Source organism: Molossus molossus, unplaced genomic scaffold, assembly GCF_014108415.1.
Source record: "Molossus molossus isolate mMolMol1 unplaced genomic scaffold, mMolMol1.p scaffold_m16_p_10, whole genome shotgun sequence".
NCBI lineage: Eukaryota > Metazoa > Chordata > Mammalia > Chiroptera > Molossidae > Molossus > Molossus molossus.
The window spans coordinates 65879456-65893490 of record NW_023425345.1 but is presented as its reverse complement, the minus strand read 5'-3'; the positions used below and the strand labels follow the sequence as shown (position 1 = coordinate 65893490).

The 14035-nt window shown below is 44.5% G+C and overlaps 1 protein-coding gene across 2 annotated transcripts in view; it reads right to left on the bottom strand.

The window, feature by feature from the left end:
• The window catches only part of GRIP1 (glutamate receptor interacting protein 1), a 257088-nt gene extending 243853 nt beyond the window's left edge, over window positions 1–13235 (bottom strand). For both annotated transcript variants that reach the window (XM_036251411.1, XM_036251412.1), the window contains exon 1: window positions 12825–13235. In XM_036251411.1, coding sequence (XP_036107304.1) covers window positions 12825–12879 — 55 coding nt within the window. In that variant the 5' untranslated portion in view covers window positions 12880–13235. The remainder of the gene's footprint in view (window positions 1–12824) is intronic.
• Window positions 13236–14035: the final 800 nt, after the last annotated feature.

The following is a 14035-nucleotide window of genomic DNA, read 5'->3' as shown; positions in this document are numbered from 1 at the left end:
GTTTCAGGTTTAAGAGCATTCTCAGAACTTTGCAAGCATCAAAAGTCTTTTCTAGGATCTAGTGTTGATAAAAAGTCCTATACCACGTTGATTCTTATTTCCTTACAGGAAATCTATTTTTATTTCTCTTGAGAAGCTCTTAGGAGCTTCTCTTTTTCATAATGCCTAGCATTTCAAGAGAATCTGTCTAGGCCTTCCATCCGTCATCCTGTTGAGGGCTCAATGGGCCCTTGCAACCTATACATATTCTTAGGTTCAGGAAGTTACATCAATTGTTCCCATTATGATTTCTTCTCCCTTCTTCCCTCTTTTAGGTTGTCTTTTTAGGTTGCTGTGTGTCTTTCCAGTGGATCTTCTAGGTACCAACTTTTTTCAAATATCTGCCTTAATTTTGTCAGCTTTCTCTTTTAATGAATATTTATTTTAGTCGTCATAGTTTCCTATTTAAAGAATGCTGTATATTTCTCTCTTTTGCCCTTATCACTGGAGCTGGTCTTGTTTCACGTATATAATACCGTTTCCAGTGTTTTGAATGCTTCTAATTAAAATTCTATAGAATGCATCTTTTGTTCCCGAATCGTCCCTTCTTTCTTCAGGCCGGTTGTCAGTCCTCAAATGGCAGCGGTCATCAGTTGATACTTATTAATAAAGAACTAGGTTGCTTAATGCAGGTAGATAGTACGAGTTACCCGGATACTCTCAGCCAGGCTCTCCTCAGCACGACGGCGGGACCCCAGGAGGGCTGTGTGTGCGAGCCTGTCCGAGGACAGACGGCAAAGCAAGCAGGCTTGTTCCGCCTGCCCGTTCCTCTGCGAGGCGTCGACACTGCACATCCGTGAGTTTCCTCAAAGATCAGTTTTCTGGTTTCAATTAGGAAACCATAATGGAGGGCAATTAAAAGGGAGGCAGGTTGACTTTTCCAGCTTCTGCAGCTTTCAAAACATTACTTTATTTTCTACCCTCTTCTTCCTGGTTTCCCAAACCAGCACAAACTTGGAGTTTGTGGCTCCATTGCCAGAAAGCACCACTCCCTTCCACTTTGCTCGTGTTGGCTCCGGGCTGTAACGTCTGCTTTGGCTTATCGACTTCCCATCTTTCGCACGTGTCTGAAAACCTCTTGAAATCCACTCCTCCCATTTTTAGAGCTGCTGGTTTTTGTTTGTTTGTTTTGATTGATTTTCTTTTTTAGAGAGAGAGGACGGGAGAGAGAGATGGAAACATTGATGTGAGAGAGAAACATCAATTGGCTGCCTCCTGCACCACCCTCCCCTCCCACTGGGGATCGAGCCCACAACCTGGGCATGTGCCTTGACTGGGAATCTAACCAGACCTCTCAGTCCACGGGAGGATGCTCAATCCACTGAGCCACACCAGCCCGGCTAGAGCTGCCGTTTTTTACGATCATGCTGACATTTGGGATGTAGCCGAGGAAAACGTTTTTGGACAGTGTGCCTTGAGATGCTAATCCTCACTGCAGATTTTTAACATTTTGGAGGCCTACACTTAAAACAAAAACATGTCATCTACATAAAAATATCATTAGGCACTGATACTCTTGGAAACTGTTTTGATCTGAGACTTTATAAATGAATCTTCACAGCATATGATGAACCAAGTTGGCCAACAAACCATTTAGAAAACAAAGGCAGTAAAAGAAATTCATTTCTGATCTGTATTAGGTCACTTAAAATGGGAAGCACTCAATTCAATCAGAAACTCTGTGGGGTCCTCGATATTCCCCAGATTGAATTCCATGGGGAGTTTTGTCATGCAGAATCTAACAACAGATTGTCCTTCAGCCTCCAAGCTCCTGGGCTGTTCTTGGCCTCCTGCCAGTGTCTTCCTCCAGACTGCCCTGTGCGGGCTTGGGGAGGAGGAGGGAACGGGGGAGGGCACGGAACACCCCTCTTGTTAAAAGGGAAACTGGGAAATCAGGTGTCGGAGGATGCGGAAGCTCCTTGGGAAGGTCCTAGGGCGTCCTCATGTGATACGAAAACCTGAAAGGATATTTTCTAAAATCAAGAGCTCTGGTTAAAGGGAAGGAGCTGTCTGGAACCTTCCAAATCCACAGGGAACATGTGAGATTGATTCATCCAGGAGATCTTTAGAAATCCACACTATCCACTCCACATGGCGTTTTCTTTGCACCGAATTCTGTGTACTTGCTGGTGACATAATAATAAGTAAAGGGTGAATACTAACTTCAAGGAAATCATGGTTGTATACAGATAAGCAGATAGTCACCATCTCATTTAGAGACCATAATGAAAGACATCTGCACAGGTTTTACAAATAAATACAGCAGAGGAACCTACTCTGTGGCATGTTGGTAAATGATTAACAACTTAACTTTCTGAGGCTTAGGGGGAAATCCTGATTTATAGCATTTGCCAATTTCCATGGTGTAAATTCTCACACCATAGCCAATTTCGAGATCTGTCACTGAATGTGGAATTGGTACGAGATGTGCAGTAACACACAATTATATAGTATCTCCACAATACTGGTACACCAGACCTCAGCAGTGTCAATAATCAAATGGAGTAATAAAGTAAAATTTAAGAAGTAAGAATTTTGAGTATAACCTCTCTTTTTAATGTAATGTAATATAATGTAATGTAATGTAATGTAACAACTGGCTCACGAAACTCTTGAAAATGTAACTCTTGGCTCTTTTAAGCCAGTACAAGCTGGCTCCAGCGTGCAACCAGCCTAACTGGGGGCGGGAGCTTCCCGCAGGATACAGCTGTGGTGGAATCGTTTCCTGAGTCGGTCCATGGCAGTTAGAACTGGAAGGGGAACGGGGACAGAAGAGGGAAGAGGGAGTAAGGAGAAGAGCTGATGCTGCCGGGGGACCAGTGCCCTCCACAGAGCCCAGCAGCGCAGCTGCATAGCCCAGCTTCTGAACCACGCTCTCCTTACACAAGCACCTGCTGCTGAGGCTGGAGGGGCAGGGAAGAGCCCTTGGCTCCTGGAACAGGAAGGTCAGGAAAATCACATAGAGGTAAAGCATTCTACCCCTATCTCAACATTCCTTCTAGTTTATGCTGATGTGGACTGCCAAGGGGGCAGGGGTGGTGGACAGTCGATCAAAGGTCCACTAAACACAATGATCCACTGGGAATTCTAAACGAGCAGGGGTGTTCGTCACTGTAGGCGGAGCTGGGGGGCCACGGTTATCTGAGGCTGCCCGGCGTTCTGTGCAACGTGAGTGATTCCTGGGCCCACAAGTGCTGGAGTCAGTTGTCATGTTTAATCTATGCCTTAAAAACTCTTATCAAAATGTGTACACCAGGATGTGTTATAACCACTTCGGGCTTCTTTTGATTGCCACTGATAGGAAACCTGGCTTTCATGAGCTTAGGTGTTGGGGGGGATTAGTAGTTAATATAACTGAAGAAGGCCGGGGGTAGAGCCCAGAGCTCACGCAAGACAGTTCTTGTCCAGAGGCTCAAGCGATGACACGGCCCTGCTTTCTCTGTCTTTTGGCCACATTTCCGTTGTCAGGGGGCCCTGCCTCCAAAGTCACAGGGAGGCTGATATGCTCGAAGTCTCCCTCCAAGCAGTTGAGTCAAATTCCTGGGCTTGTCTCTGGTTGAAACTACCAAGGGCCCCGTGTGGTATTTCTATGAAGCTCCCAAATTCACCCGCACAGCAGAATCACCTGGGGAATTGCTTTAACTTCCACAGCACCAACCACACCCCCAGTCAACTTAACGACAAGTTCTGGGATTGACGCAGGTGCTGTTTTTTTTTAAGCTCCCCAGGTGATCCAATACAGAGACAATTTAGAAACCCCTGTTTTAGGAGCTCGTAAGAATATGTTTTAAAATCTCCTTCTAATTTACTAATGAAGTCAAGTTAGGTTAATTTCCTTAATGTCTACCTTAACATCTTTCTTCTTATACTTTCCCACCTGCAGGGCAAGTCCCTCTGCCGGGCCAGGCTGGGGTCCCTCTGCATCCTCCATCAGCACTCTGTCCTCATCCCTGTCACCGACCCTGCAATGCTCCAGGAATCAGCCCTCCTCTGGTGTGTGCCTCACATTTCACCTGTCTGCTGGCTTCTTCCTCTAGACTTAAAAAATGTTCAGATCTCTCCAATCCCATAATACCCGTCCCTGTTCCCTTGGCCCCACCCTCCACCCCCAGAGGCTACTGCCCACTGTAGCCTGGCCCCCACTGTCCACCTTAGAAGAGTGGGCGGAGCTCACGGCCTCTAGGTGTGCCTGAACCCTTCCAATCTGGTGTGGACACTGCCACCTGCCAAACTGTTCTCTTAAAGGTCAGCTACGACCCACGTACAAAACCAGATGGCTGCTTCTTTCTCACTCTCTGTCTGACTGAAGGCTGCTCCCTCGCCCCTGTCTGAAATGGCACCTTTGCTTTGCTTTGTGGATGTCACAGCATCCAAAGGCTGCTTCCCTCACCCATTTTCTTCCTACCACCTTTATTAGCTTAGAGAAGCCCTTGAGAAAATGTGTTGGATATGCATCCTAAACGCAATTCTCAGGAAAGAAGTGACAGTAGTTACTAAAGGGAAAATCCACTAAGGCAACAATTTAAAACACACACAAAATTATTTGAGCTATTCCAAAACATCCCGAATGAGAGTGAGGGTCTAGAAACAAGCCAGGCAGGTATGTTAAGCATGGTAATCCACACTGTGGACTACTAGAGACAGCGACATTTTCCTGTGACAAGTGTGTGCTGAGATATACAAGTAGGTGTCATCTAAAAAAGAAAACGTAGGGCAAACATATGTATTGTATAAACAGTATAACCTCAACTCTTAGTAAACAGCACATAGAGTACATTGTAAATCAACTTGTCTCCCGCCACCTTCTCCACACAGTGGTTTTTATTATAGTGCTGGCAACATATCTTTAGCTACATTAGGTTTACCTTTGCTCCTAATTCATCTTTGTTTTAAAGTTGTGCAGAAACTTTTCTTAGTACAATTTTAATTATGGTGCTTTGTCATATATTTAGCTGTTTAATAACCTAATATGAATTAGTAATAAGTAGCCCCCCCCCCCCCACACACACTTTCTAATAGCCCAAGAGGCTTTGTCTGAATTTAGGTGGTTACCAAACACTAAGAAATATGAAAGCATTTTGTTTTTATTGTGTTTGTAAAGGTCAAAGTTCCTCTTTGCATCTGAAAGGTAAAGTAACATCCTTCAAGAAGATAAATGTAATAACGATCTGTGGTATTTTTAATATATATATAGATGGTATTGAACTTGAATAAAGAAATTTTGCACAAAATATTTTCTCCTATAGACTTAATAAGGCACAGGTTATTACTTTTTAGTTTTTCATATAATTCTCAGCAAAATAATGTCACGAGACTACATAAAAAAGACACAAACAGAAAGAAGAATCTAAACACTGACTGCTCCCTTATATTCCTAGAAATGACGAGAATACCATATTTCACATTCTCTCAAATTGTGGGAAATTACCAAAAATACGTTTCTGCCAAAATAAAGTGACTTTCCTAAACTAAAAGAATTCAAATAAATCAATCACAGTAGAAAGTTTAAATCAAACTATCTTTTTATAGCTAACATGAGCACAAAACCACATAAAAGTGTTCACGAATGAATTTTAATTGACAGATGGGAAGCCTGAGACCCAGCAAGGAGGTTCAGTTTTTCTCTGCCACCCAGGGAAAAGGGGAGAGCCGAGACAGGATGTGACATCTCACTTCCAAGTCAATTCTGCTCCCCGACACCCTGTGGGAATGCTGCAGGGTTAGTGATGCGCTGCCTTGGTTGAGTTCTCTTACTGTTCTAGGTGGGCAGGGCTGTAGTTCCCACCCCCTTCTCCTACGCTAGAAAAAAGTGGTGGCAACAATGAAACACTGGGTCTCATTTTTCCGAAGTGTACAGGTTAATGCCTTAGAATGCCTATTCTAAACTGGCCTCTTTTCCCAGTCATAAACCAGCTTCCCTTCCTGATCAGCCACTGTCATGTCAGACAGTGGGCTCCTATTGACTTCCTGTCCACAGAAGGTTATACGAAGGATCGCCAAATACTCCCTCAGAAGGCTGGGTGCCACCGGAAGGAGGTAAAGTATTTCTAAGATGCAATTCCCATCCAGAAGATGGCGGGGAGAAAGCCTGAGACTATGACACGTCTAGTCAGTTTTTACAGAAGGAAAGCTTCCACCTGGCCGGTGTGGCTCAGTGGCTGAGCGTCGACCCATGCACCAAGAGGTTGTCGGTTCAATTCCCAGTCACGGCACATGCCCAGGTTGTGGGCCCAATCCCCAGTGGGGAGCATGCAGGAGGCGGCCAATCGATGTTCTCTCTCATTGATGTTTCTCTCTCTCTCTCTCTCCCTTCCTCTCTCTCTAAAAGCAATAAAGAAAAAAAATATATTAAAAAATAAAATAAAATAAAAAGAAAAGTAGTCCGGCTGGTATGGCTCAGTGGTTGAGTGTCGATCCATGCATCAAGAGGTTGCCGGTTCGATTCCCAGCCAGGACACATGCCCAGGTTGTGGGCCTGACCCCCAGTAGGGGACATGTGGGAGGCCACCAATCGATGTTCTGTCTCATCGATGTTTTTTTCTCTCTCTCCCTTTCACTTCCTCTCTCTCTAAAAATCAATAAAGGAAAACAAAAACAAAAAAAAGAAAAGTTTCCGACCACCGGGGGTAACAAGGTCCAAGTCACTGCGCAGTGCAAACCCCCTGAGAGCGCTGGACTAGAAGCACAGCAAGAACTCCCTCGCGTCACCGCCGGGCAGCCCTGAGGGAGAACACCAGGCCTACCTGGGGTCCGGTTACAGAACTCTCCTAGTCATGCAGCGTTTCTCTGCTCGTGACGGATCTATGCCCCATACCCTAGCCCTAGATAAAACTCCAACAAAAGAAGACAATCTTATTCTGTGAGCCAACTTTTTTTTTTTTTTTATCCTCACCCAAGGATATTTTTCTATTTTTTGTACAGATAGAGTGGGAGGGAGAGAGAGGAAGGGAGAGAGAGAGAGAAACATCGACGTGAAGGGACACATCGAGTGGCTGCCACCCGCACGACCAACCAGGGCCGGGGACAAACTGCAACCGAGGTACGTGCCCTTAGCGGGAACCGAACCCGGGTCTCTCCGGACCGCAGGCCGATGCTGTGAGCCAACTTTTAAGTGCATGGTATTTTAAAAAGTTTATAGGCTGGAAAAATAAACACACTAGCTTCGATGGGGTGAAATGAAGAGGTGTGGGCAAAGGAGAAAGGATACGTTTTCAGGTTAGATTTGGAAAGAGACCGGAAGTTGATGAGGTGGAGGGACAGGCCAGCTGTTCCAGATGGCAGGATCTGCCAGAGGCGGCCACGGCGGGTTAGCAGAAGAAGCGAGGATGGGTAGACAGGAGAGACGAGGTCCAGCAGAGAGAGGGCATTCTGTGCCCACATGATAATCAACTCTGAACCATCTCACGGGGAGAGGAGCTATTAGAACAGAATGCTGGAGGAGCTGTGCGACCAGACACAGATGGATGGATGGACAGTACAGAGGGACCTACGCGGGAAATGTGAGGTGATCAGAAGAGGAGCAGTCATGCTCAGAACAATGGCACTGAGCTCAATGACCGACATAAAATTCTTTGGGGAAGAGATAGGAAATACTTCTCTTCTGCTAAGAAAAAACATTTGAATGCATTGTTGAAGCTGATTGAGATTACACACCGAAAATGAGTTTCGGAATAGAAAAAAAAATTTAAACATGAGATGAGTGTCAAAGAGTTGAAAGGGATTCAGAGGTCACTGGAACAGTCCTTGGAAAGGTTATCAGACACATTGTGAGACTTTCCTGGTGGAGAGAATTAAAATGAAGACTGCTGGCTGTCTAAGATGGTTGAGTTTCAGCTCTCTCCGGAGACAATCCTAGATTGATGTCTGACCTTCCCTTTCAAGCACGGTGATTCCATGATCAGGAGAAGTGTAAGGAGCAAAGACTGCAAGGTAGAGCATGAGGCTGTGATCAGAACAAAGCACGTTAACCCTGCTCGGCGCCAGTGGACAAGGAATACCCCCTGAATGTCCAGGCAGCAGAAAGGAAGGCAGGCTCCGGAGGCTGGGAGAAATCCAGGAGACACAAAGGCGGAGAGGAAGAAGGAATGCACAGCAGGCAGCTGCTGGAGGCCAGCCACCAACATCCAGCTCAGAGGCCCCCCTGGGACGCGGTCAACAGGGCTGTCAGGAGTGAGCTGATGGAAAGGGGCGGGGAGAGCTCATTCCATTCTAGCCCATATGTGCGTTTGGAAAGAGACAGGCAGAAAAGGCGAGTAGAAAATAAAATGGCAGTGAGGCCAGTGATAATAAACAGTTTTGAAATCTATACTGAAATGAAGACACAAATTGTTGGATATGAGTTTTGAGCCAGTAGAGAGAAGACAGGGAGGTGAGGTGGATGGGGACCAAAACCAGAAGGTTACCAGAGCCACAGTGTCTGGGGAAGTGGGTAAATATTCATTGGCTGACGTTGACCTGGGCAGACAGAAGGAAGCTTGTGGAAGGAACAGGCTGCTGCCGGGGAGCATGAAAGCTCAGATCTTTGAATTGAAAACAGCAGCACCTGAGAAAGAAGTAGAGTAACATCAGTTATCACTACAGAGACCGAGTCTTTGCATGTGAAGCCAACCAATGCCAAGGAAGAAGAGATGGCACCATCATGACAAGAGAAAGAGAACAAAGCTCGTAAAAGCCATGAAAATATGATTCCCTTGCCCGAGGATGTGCTCACTCCTGAGGTGCCGCAGCCCCTGGCGGATGGAGCGGGACTCCAGGGCAGGCGGCTGTGAAGGTGGGTGCCCAGAAGCCGGGCTGGACTCACTCAAGAAAATTCCTTTGTCTGATGTGGCTGGAAGCTCAGAAAATGTTACTTTTGGATGTGGCTCCAAGGCTAGGCCGTCAGTAGACGGTCTCATTCTGGAGGGAGGGAGGGAGAGCTGAGGTGCAGAACAGCATCTCTCGTCTAGATTTCAGCACCAGAAGTCAAAGAACACTTCTGACAGTGTGAAGTCTGTCAGTGGCCCAAAGTTCGTCTTTTTTTTTTTTTCTGTTAAATATGTAAGAATATTTTTTCATTGATTTTTTTTTTTTTTTTTGACAGAGAGTGGGGGCGGGGGGAGAGATTGATGTGAGAGAGACATCGATTGTTTGCCTCCTGCACGCACAACAGGCAACCCAGGTACATGCCCTTGACGGGGAATCGAACCCGTGACCCTTCAGTGCTCGGCCTGACGCTCTAAACATGCAGCCACACTGGCCAGGGCCCAAAGTTTCTGTCTCAATGGCAGGGCTGGGCCTTGTGAGTCAAGGTTATTTTCTTGTTCTTGTTTTACCTTGGTAGGAGGCTGATAAGGCAAACACTTAGAAACAGTTGCTTGAAGACTTAATACGAAAAAAGACTCAATTCCTAAGTCTGAGAAGTGCTCCGTACACCTAAAATATCTTCTGCCATATCGCTGTGGGCCATGATTTTATTTTTGGGTGATCAGAGGATTTGTCTATAAAATATAAATTTTATAGATCTTTTAATATTACTTCCCACATGCTGATTACCCCTGTGCAGTGTCCCAGCCCAGGATTCGAGTACTCAACAGATATTTGTTAAATGGACAATAGACAAATAAAGAAACTAAAAAGCAAGTAAAATACTAAGAATGTGAATGTGCATAAAAAATAGTTTCCCTTTAATTATATCCTTTTTTCCTTAAGAGAATTAAAAAGATACTGTAACTGCCATGCTGTTGTTTCTTATGGGTGACATCAACCACCAACAGCAAGGCAGTCTGAGAAACAGGAAGCAAATTCCCTCCCCTCCAACCCTGCCAAGACCTGGATAAGGATCTAGCCACAAGGAATCTAATAAAGAACTCAAAACATTTGCTAAAAGTTCACAGAAGATTCAAGTCCTACCACTTTCAACCACGCCAATCCAATTCATTTCAACAGACAGTTCCTGTGTACCTACTACGTGCAGGGCACTGGTACCGGGACGAAGCCTATGAGGTGCAGCCCTCAAGAAGTATGTGCGCCTGGGGGGTGAGGGTGAGGGTGTGGGAGTTGTGTGGGAAGGAGGATGGAACAGAAATGTCATCCAAGTGCATATCCATACCACCCTCCCTCCCAAAGAAGGGGCATTTAAGACTGTAATTACATACATTTCTTGGTTTCAGTAACACAGCCTAAGAAAAATAGCACCCAGGTAGGGGTGAGGTGCTGGCACTCATGAATCCATTTCAGAACAACAGGCAGCCCTGTGGGACTTGAACTTTGTTGAGCAGGGGATGGCAAGGCAGGCTCCATTACTCAGGGGCTTTCCCGGCCAACATCTGAACATCCAGTCAAGCACACAGAGGAGCCAAATTATAGCAAATTGATTCCACAGAGAGATTTTATTTTAGTCATCAACTGGCAGTCTTCAGCTAAATACCGAATAGAAAAGTGCAGATATAAAGATTGTGGAAGAAAGTGAAATACCAAATACAAAGAATGTATCAATACTTTCCTCACTGATCTAGATTTTTTTTTTTTTTTTTTTTTGCGGGGGGGTACGTGCCCTTAGCGAGACCCAGGACTCTCTGGTCTGCAGGCCGATGCTCCAACCACTGAGCCAAACTGGCCAGGGCTCATTGATCTAGATTTAAAAATTTTTTTTTTAAATTTACTTTAGAGAAGGAGACAGAAGGAGAGAGAGAAACATTGATCAGTTGCCTCCCATACTCCTCTAATCAGGGATCAAGCCTGAAACCTGGGCATGTACCCTGATCCAGAATTGAACCTGCAACCTTCTGGTGCACAGGACAATGCTCCAACCAACTGAGCCACCCACCCAGAGCTGATATAGATTTTTTAAAAAATCCTCACCCGAGAACATTTGTCTATTCATCATCAGACAGAGTAGGAGGAAAGGACAGGGAGGGAGAAAGAGAGAGAGACAGAAACATCGATGTGAGAGGGACACATCAACTGGTTGCCTCCCACACGGCCTGACCAGGGCTGAGGACGAACCACAACCGAGGTATGTGCCCTTGATCGGAATTGAACCCAAGACTCATTGGTCCACGGGCTGATGCTCTAACCACTGAGAAACCTGGCCAGGGCTGATCTAGATTTTCAACAACTATCTTAATAAACATGTAAATCTCCTTTCATTGCATGAGATGAATGCTTCCATAAGACTCAGAAAACTTAAAAAAGCTTAAAAATATTTATAAGAACTAAAAATTGCTTGGGTTCACTCTCATTCTAGTATGTAGGATTTATAAAAGAGTTTCTGATATACATGAATAGAAAATATGATCGTTTCATGATTATAATGTAAGATAAGCATCAACTTCTCAGCATCAAGATAAGTAAATACTAAAATCAGATAAGAAAAGAACTGTTAAGAATAAGAGAACTTTAAAAGTCTTAGCCAAAACCATCACATAAAGAATGGTCTTTTAATAGGAATTCATAAACAGAAATTATACATTCGCACCAATCACAGAAGACAAAGTCAAAAGAATATTTACTGCCTCATGCTAACAGCCTAATTTAAAATGGATTGTCTTTCCTATATTCTCCCCAAAGTACCTTTTAAAGGACTTTGCTCTGCTTTCCAAAAAACTTGCAAATGCATTCGGTAAGTTGGGCGATAGCATTTATTCTCTTTCTTGTCACTGACTCAAGATCTATTTCTCACTATTTGCTTTGTGCTCATTCTTCTGCCAAATAAAATATTAATTGCATTTTTAGCTGCACTGCTGGTGATCAAAGAACTCTGATATGTCAAGCTAAACTGATAGAAATAGCATCTATTAACATATTTATAGGTTCAGAGCTTCTAGAGCATAATTACATCCATTAATTACTCAACAGTGTTGTACGTTACAGGTTTTATAAAAAGGCATTTTCAGCTACACACTTTTACCCAGAGTAAAGTTGTTTTTTTTTTTTTTTGAATACTACATTTTCTCAAAAAGAAAATTCTACCTAAAGAAAATAAAGCAAGAGGGCTCACATATCTATATGTACCTAAGGCAAGCTTTTTACAGCACCGTTCCCTAACTTTGGAATAGAATACATGCCAAGTAAATGAGATGACATAGATAGAGTTCAAAGAAAAACGTATTTTCAACATTAGGAAGACTGCATTAATATTTTAGAGTTCTAAGAGAGACAGTCTCAAGCCAGTAATTCTCGATGATAAGACAGAGCAATAATTTTTACATTCAAATAAACTTTGAATATCATCTAGGACCAAAGCATTTCAAATTACCCACATTTCTGAACGCGCAATTCCAACACATTAAAAAAAAAAAAAATGAAAGCCTTCCTGGGGAAGAGCTCATGAGATGTCAGACATTAACAGGATACACAATAATTCTGTGGATTCCCCAGCTGTGCAGGTCTGGAGGCTCCCGGTGGCATTGAGTACGTGTGTAACGGAAAGGACAGTAACACATGCTTGATGCCTCTTGACCAGTTAATCAGCAAGCAAAACGATGGTTTCCCATAATAACTTCAGCACCGGACTCAAACACATTTTCTTTTCAGCAATGAATAAAGTCATGAAGGAAAAAAACAAAACAAAAAACAAAACCCAGATCCAAGCCATGTTCATGGTTTCAACATGAACACGACCAGGCTGTGGGGTCAGAAAGCAGACCGATTCTACCTGCACACATACATCTGAACGTATTTCACCGAGTTCTTTGTTGCCTGACAGTCAATTGAAAAGACAGTCACATTTGAAAGTAAAAACCATTAAACTGTGTTTATAGGCTGCTGCAGCCGACTTGGTGAGTGAACGAGAAGAAAGACGGTACCTTTAGTAAGTCGCCTCAGAATTTGACAGCGGCATTTGAAAGAGACGGCTATCATTCTTGCTCACTGCTTTCTGTGGCCAAGTGTGCTCAGGGCTCTGCTCTGCGGGCTGCAGCGGCAGCCTGTGAATTCCTTGCGCACATACCAGGAGAAAGGTAGTCCCAGTGGGGAGTGACAAGGCTTAATTCCTCTTGGCTGGTGCAGAGGTCCGCTCCATGTCATCTGGCAGAGCTGTGTCATTCACTACTACTACCACCCCTGCCGCCACAGCCTCCTCCCCCTGCACAATCACAATGGCTTAGAAAGTAAGGCTGTTTCGATAGCAACAAAGCACCAAATTGTAGGGAGCAGGGACAACGCAGGGAGAGGAGCCATTCCATAAATCGAGCGCTAAGCACTGAGCGATGCGCCCGGTTTCAGGCAAAGGGCGATGTGTTCCAGCCAGTCCGCCACCCCCACCCCCTTCCCTCAGCATCAAGTCCGTCCCTGGGCTTTCTGTGGCTCGTGGAACTGGAAACGCAAGGGAAACACGTGCCCTCTTACTTCAGGATGTAAGTGCGTACCACATACTATGTACTTTTAATAACAAAAAAGGAAGGCAAAGGAAGGAGGCAGTTTATCTGTGGGAGTCAGTGGTGGATAATATTTTTACCTCTGTAAGGGAAGCAGCCTTATGATAATAGTGTCAGAAAGGCAGACGTCTGTGGTACTTGACAGATAAAATGCAAGAAGGGCTCAGGCGAGGCAGACCACGGGGCAGAAGGAGCCCCGCCCCTCAGATCACCCAGAAAAGGACTTGGCTGGAAAGAAGCACAGTCAAGACTGTTTCTAAAGATACTGGAAATAAAAGCCAACAAGGCCCAGCATTTCTATTTTTAATGTACCTTATGATTCGAGTTCCCAAACAACCCTCCCCCAAACCTCTCTTCTCATTATGCAAATAAAAGTCTTGTGACACAGCAAATATTTGTGAGTATCTGCTCCAGTGGAGTCAAGAGCAAATAAGAAACCCTTCACAACCCATTCACAAAATGACAGGAAGGCGGAGCTCATTTCTTCATCTGCCAGCACCAGCCCCTCACTATACAGTTAGCACACACTGACATTTGGTATGGAAGCTTAATCAAAACCCAAGGTTCTCCCACGAGTTAACACAAACATTCAGAAAACCAAAAGCAAAAACAAAAACAAAATACAGTCAGTCAGGAACTTT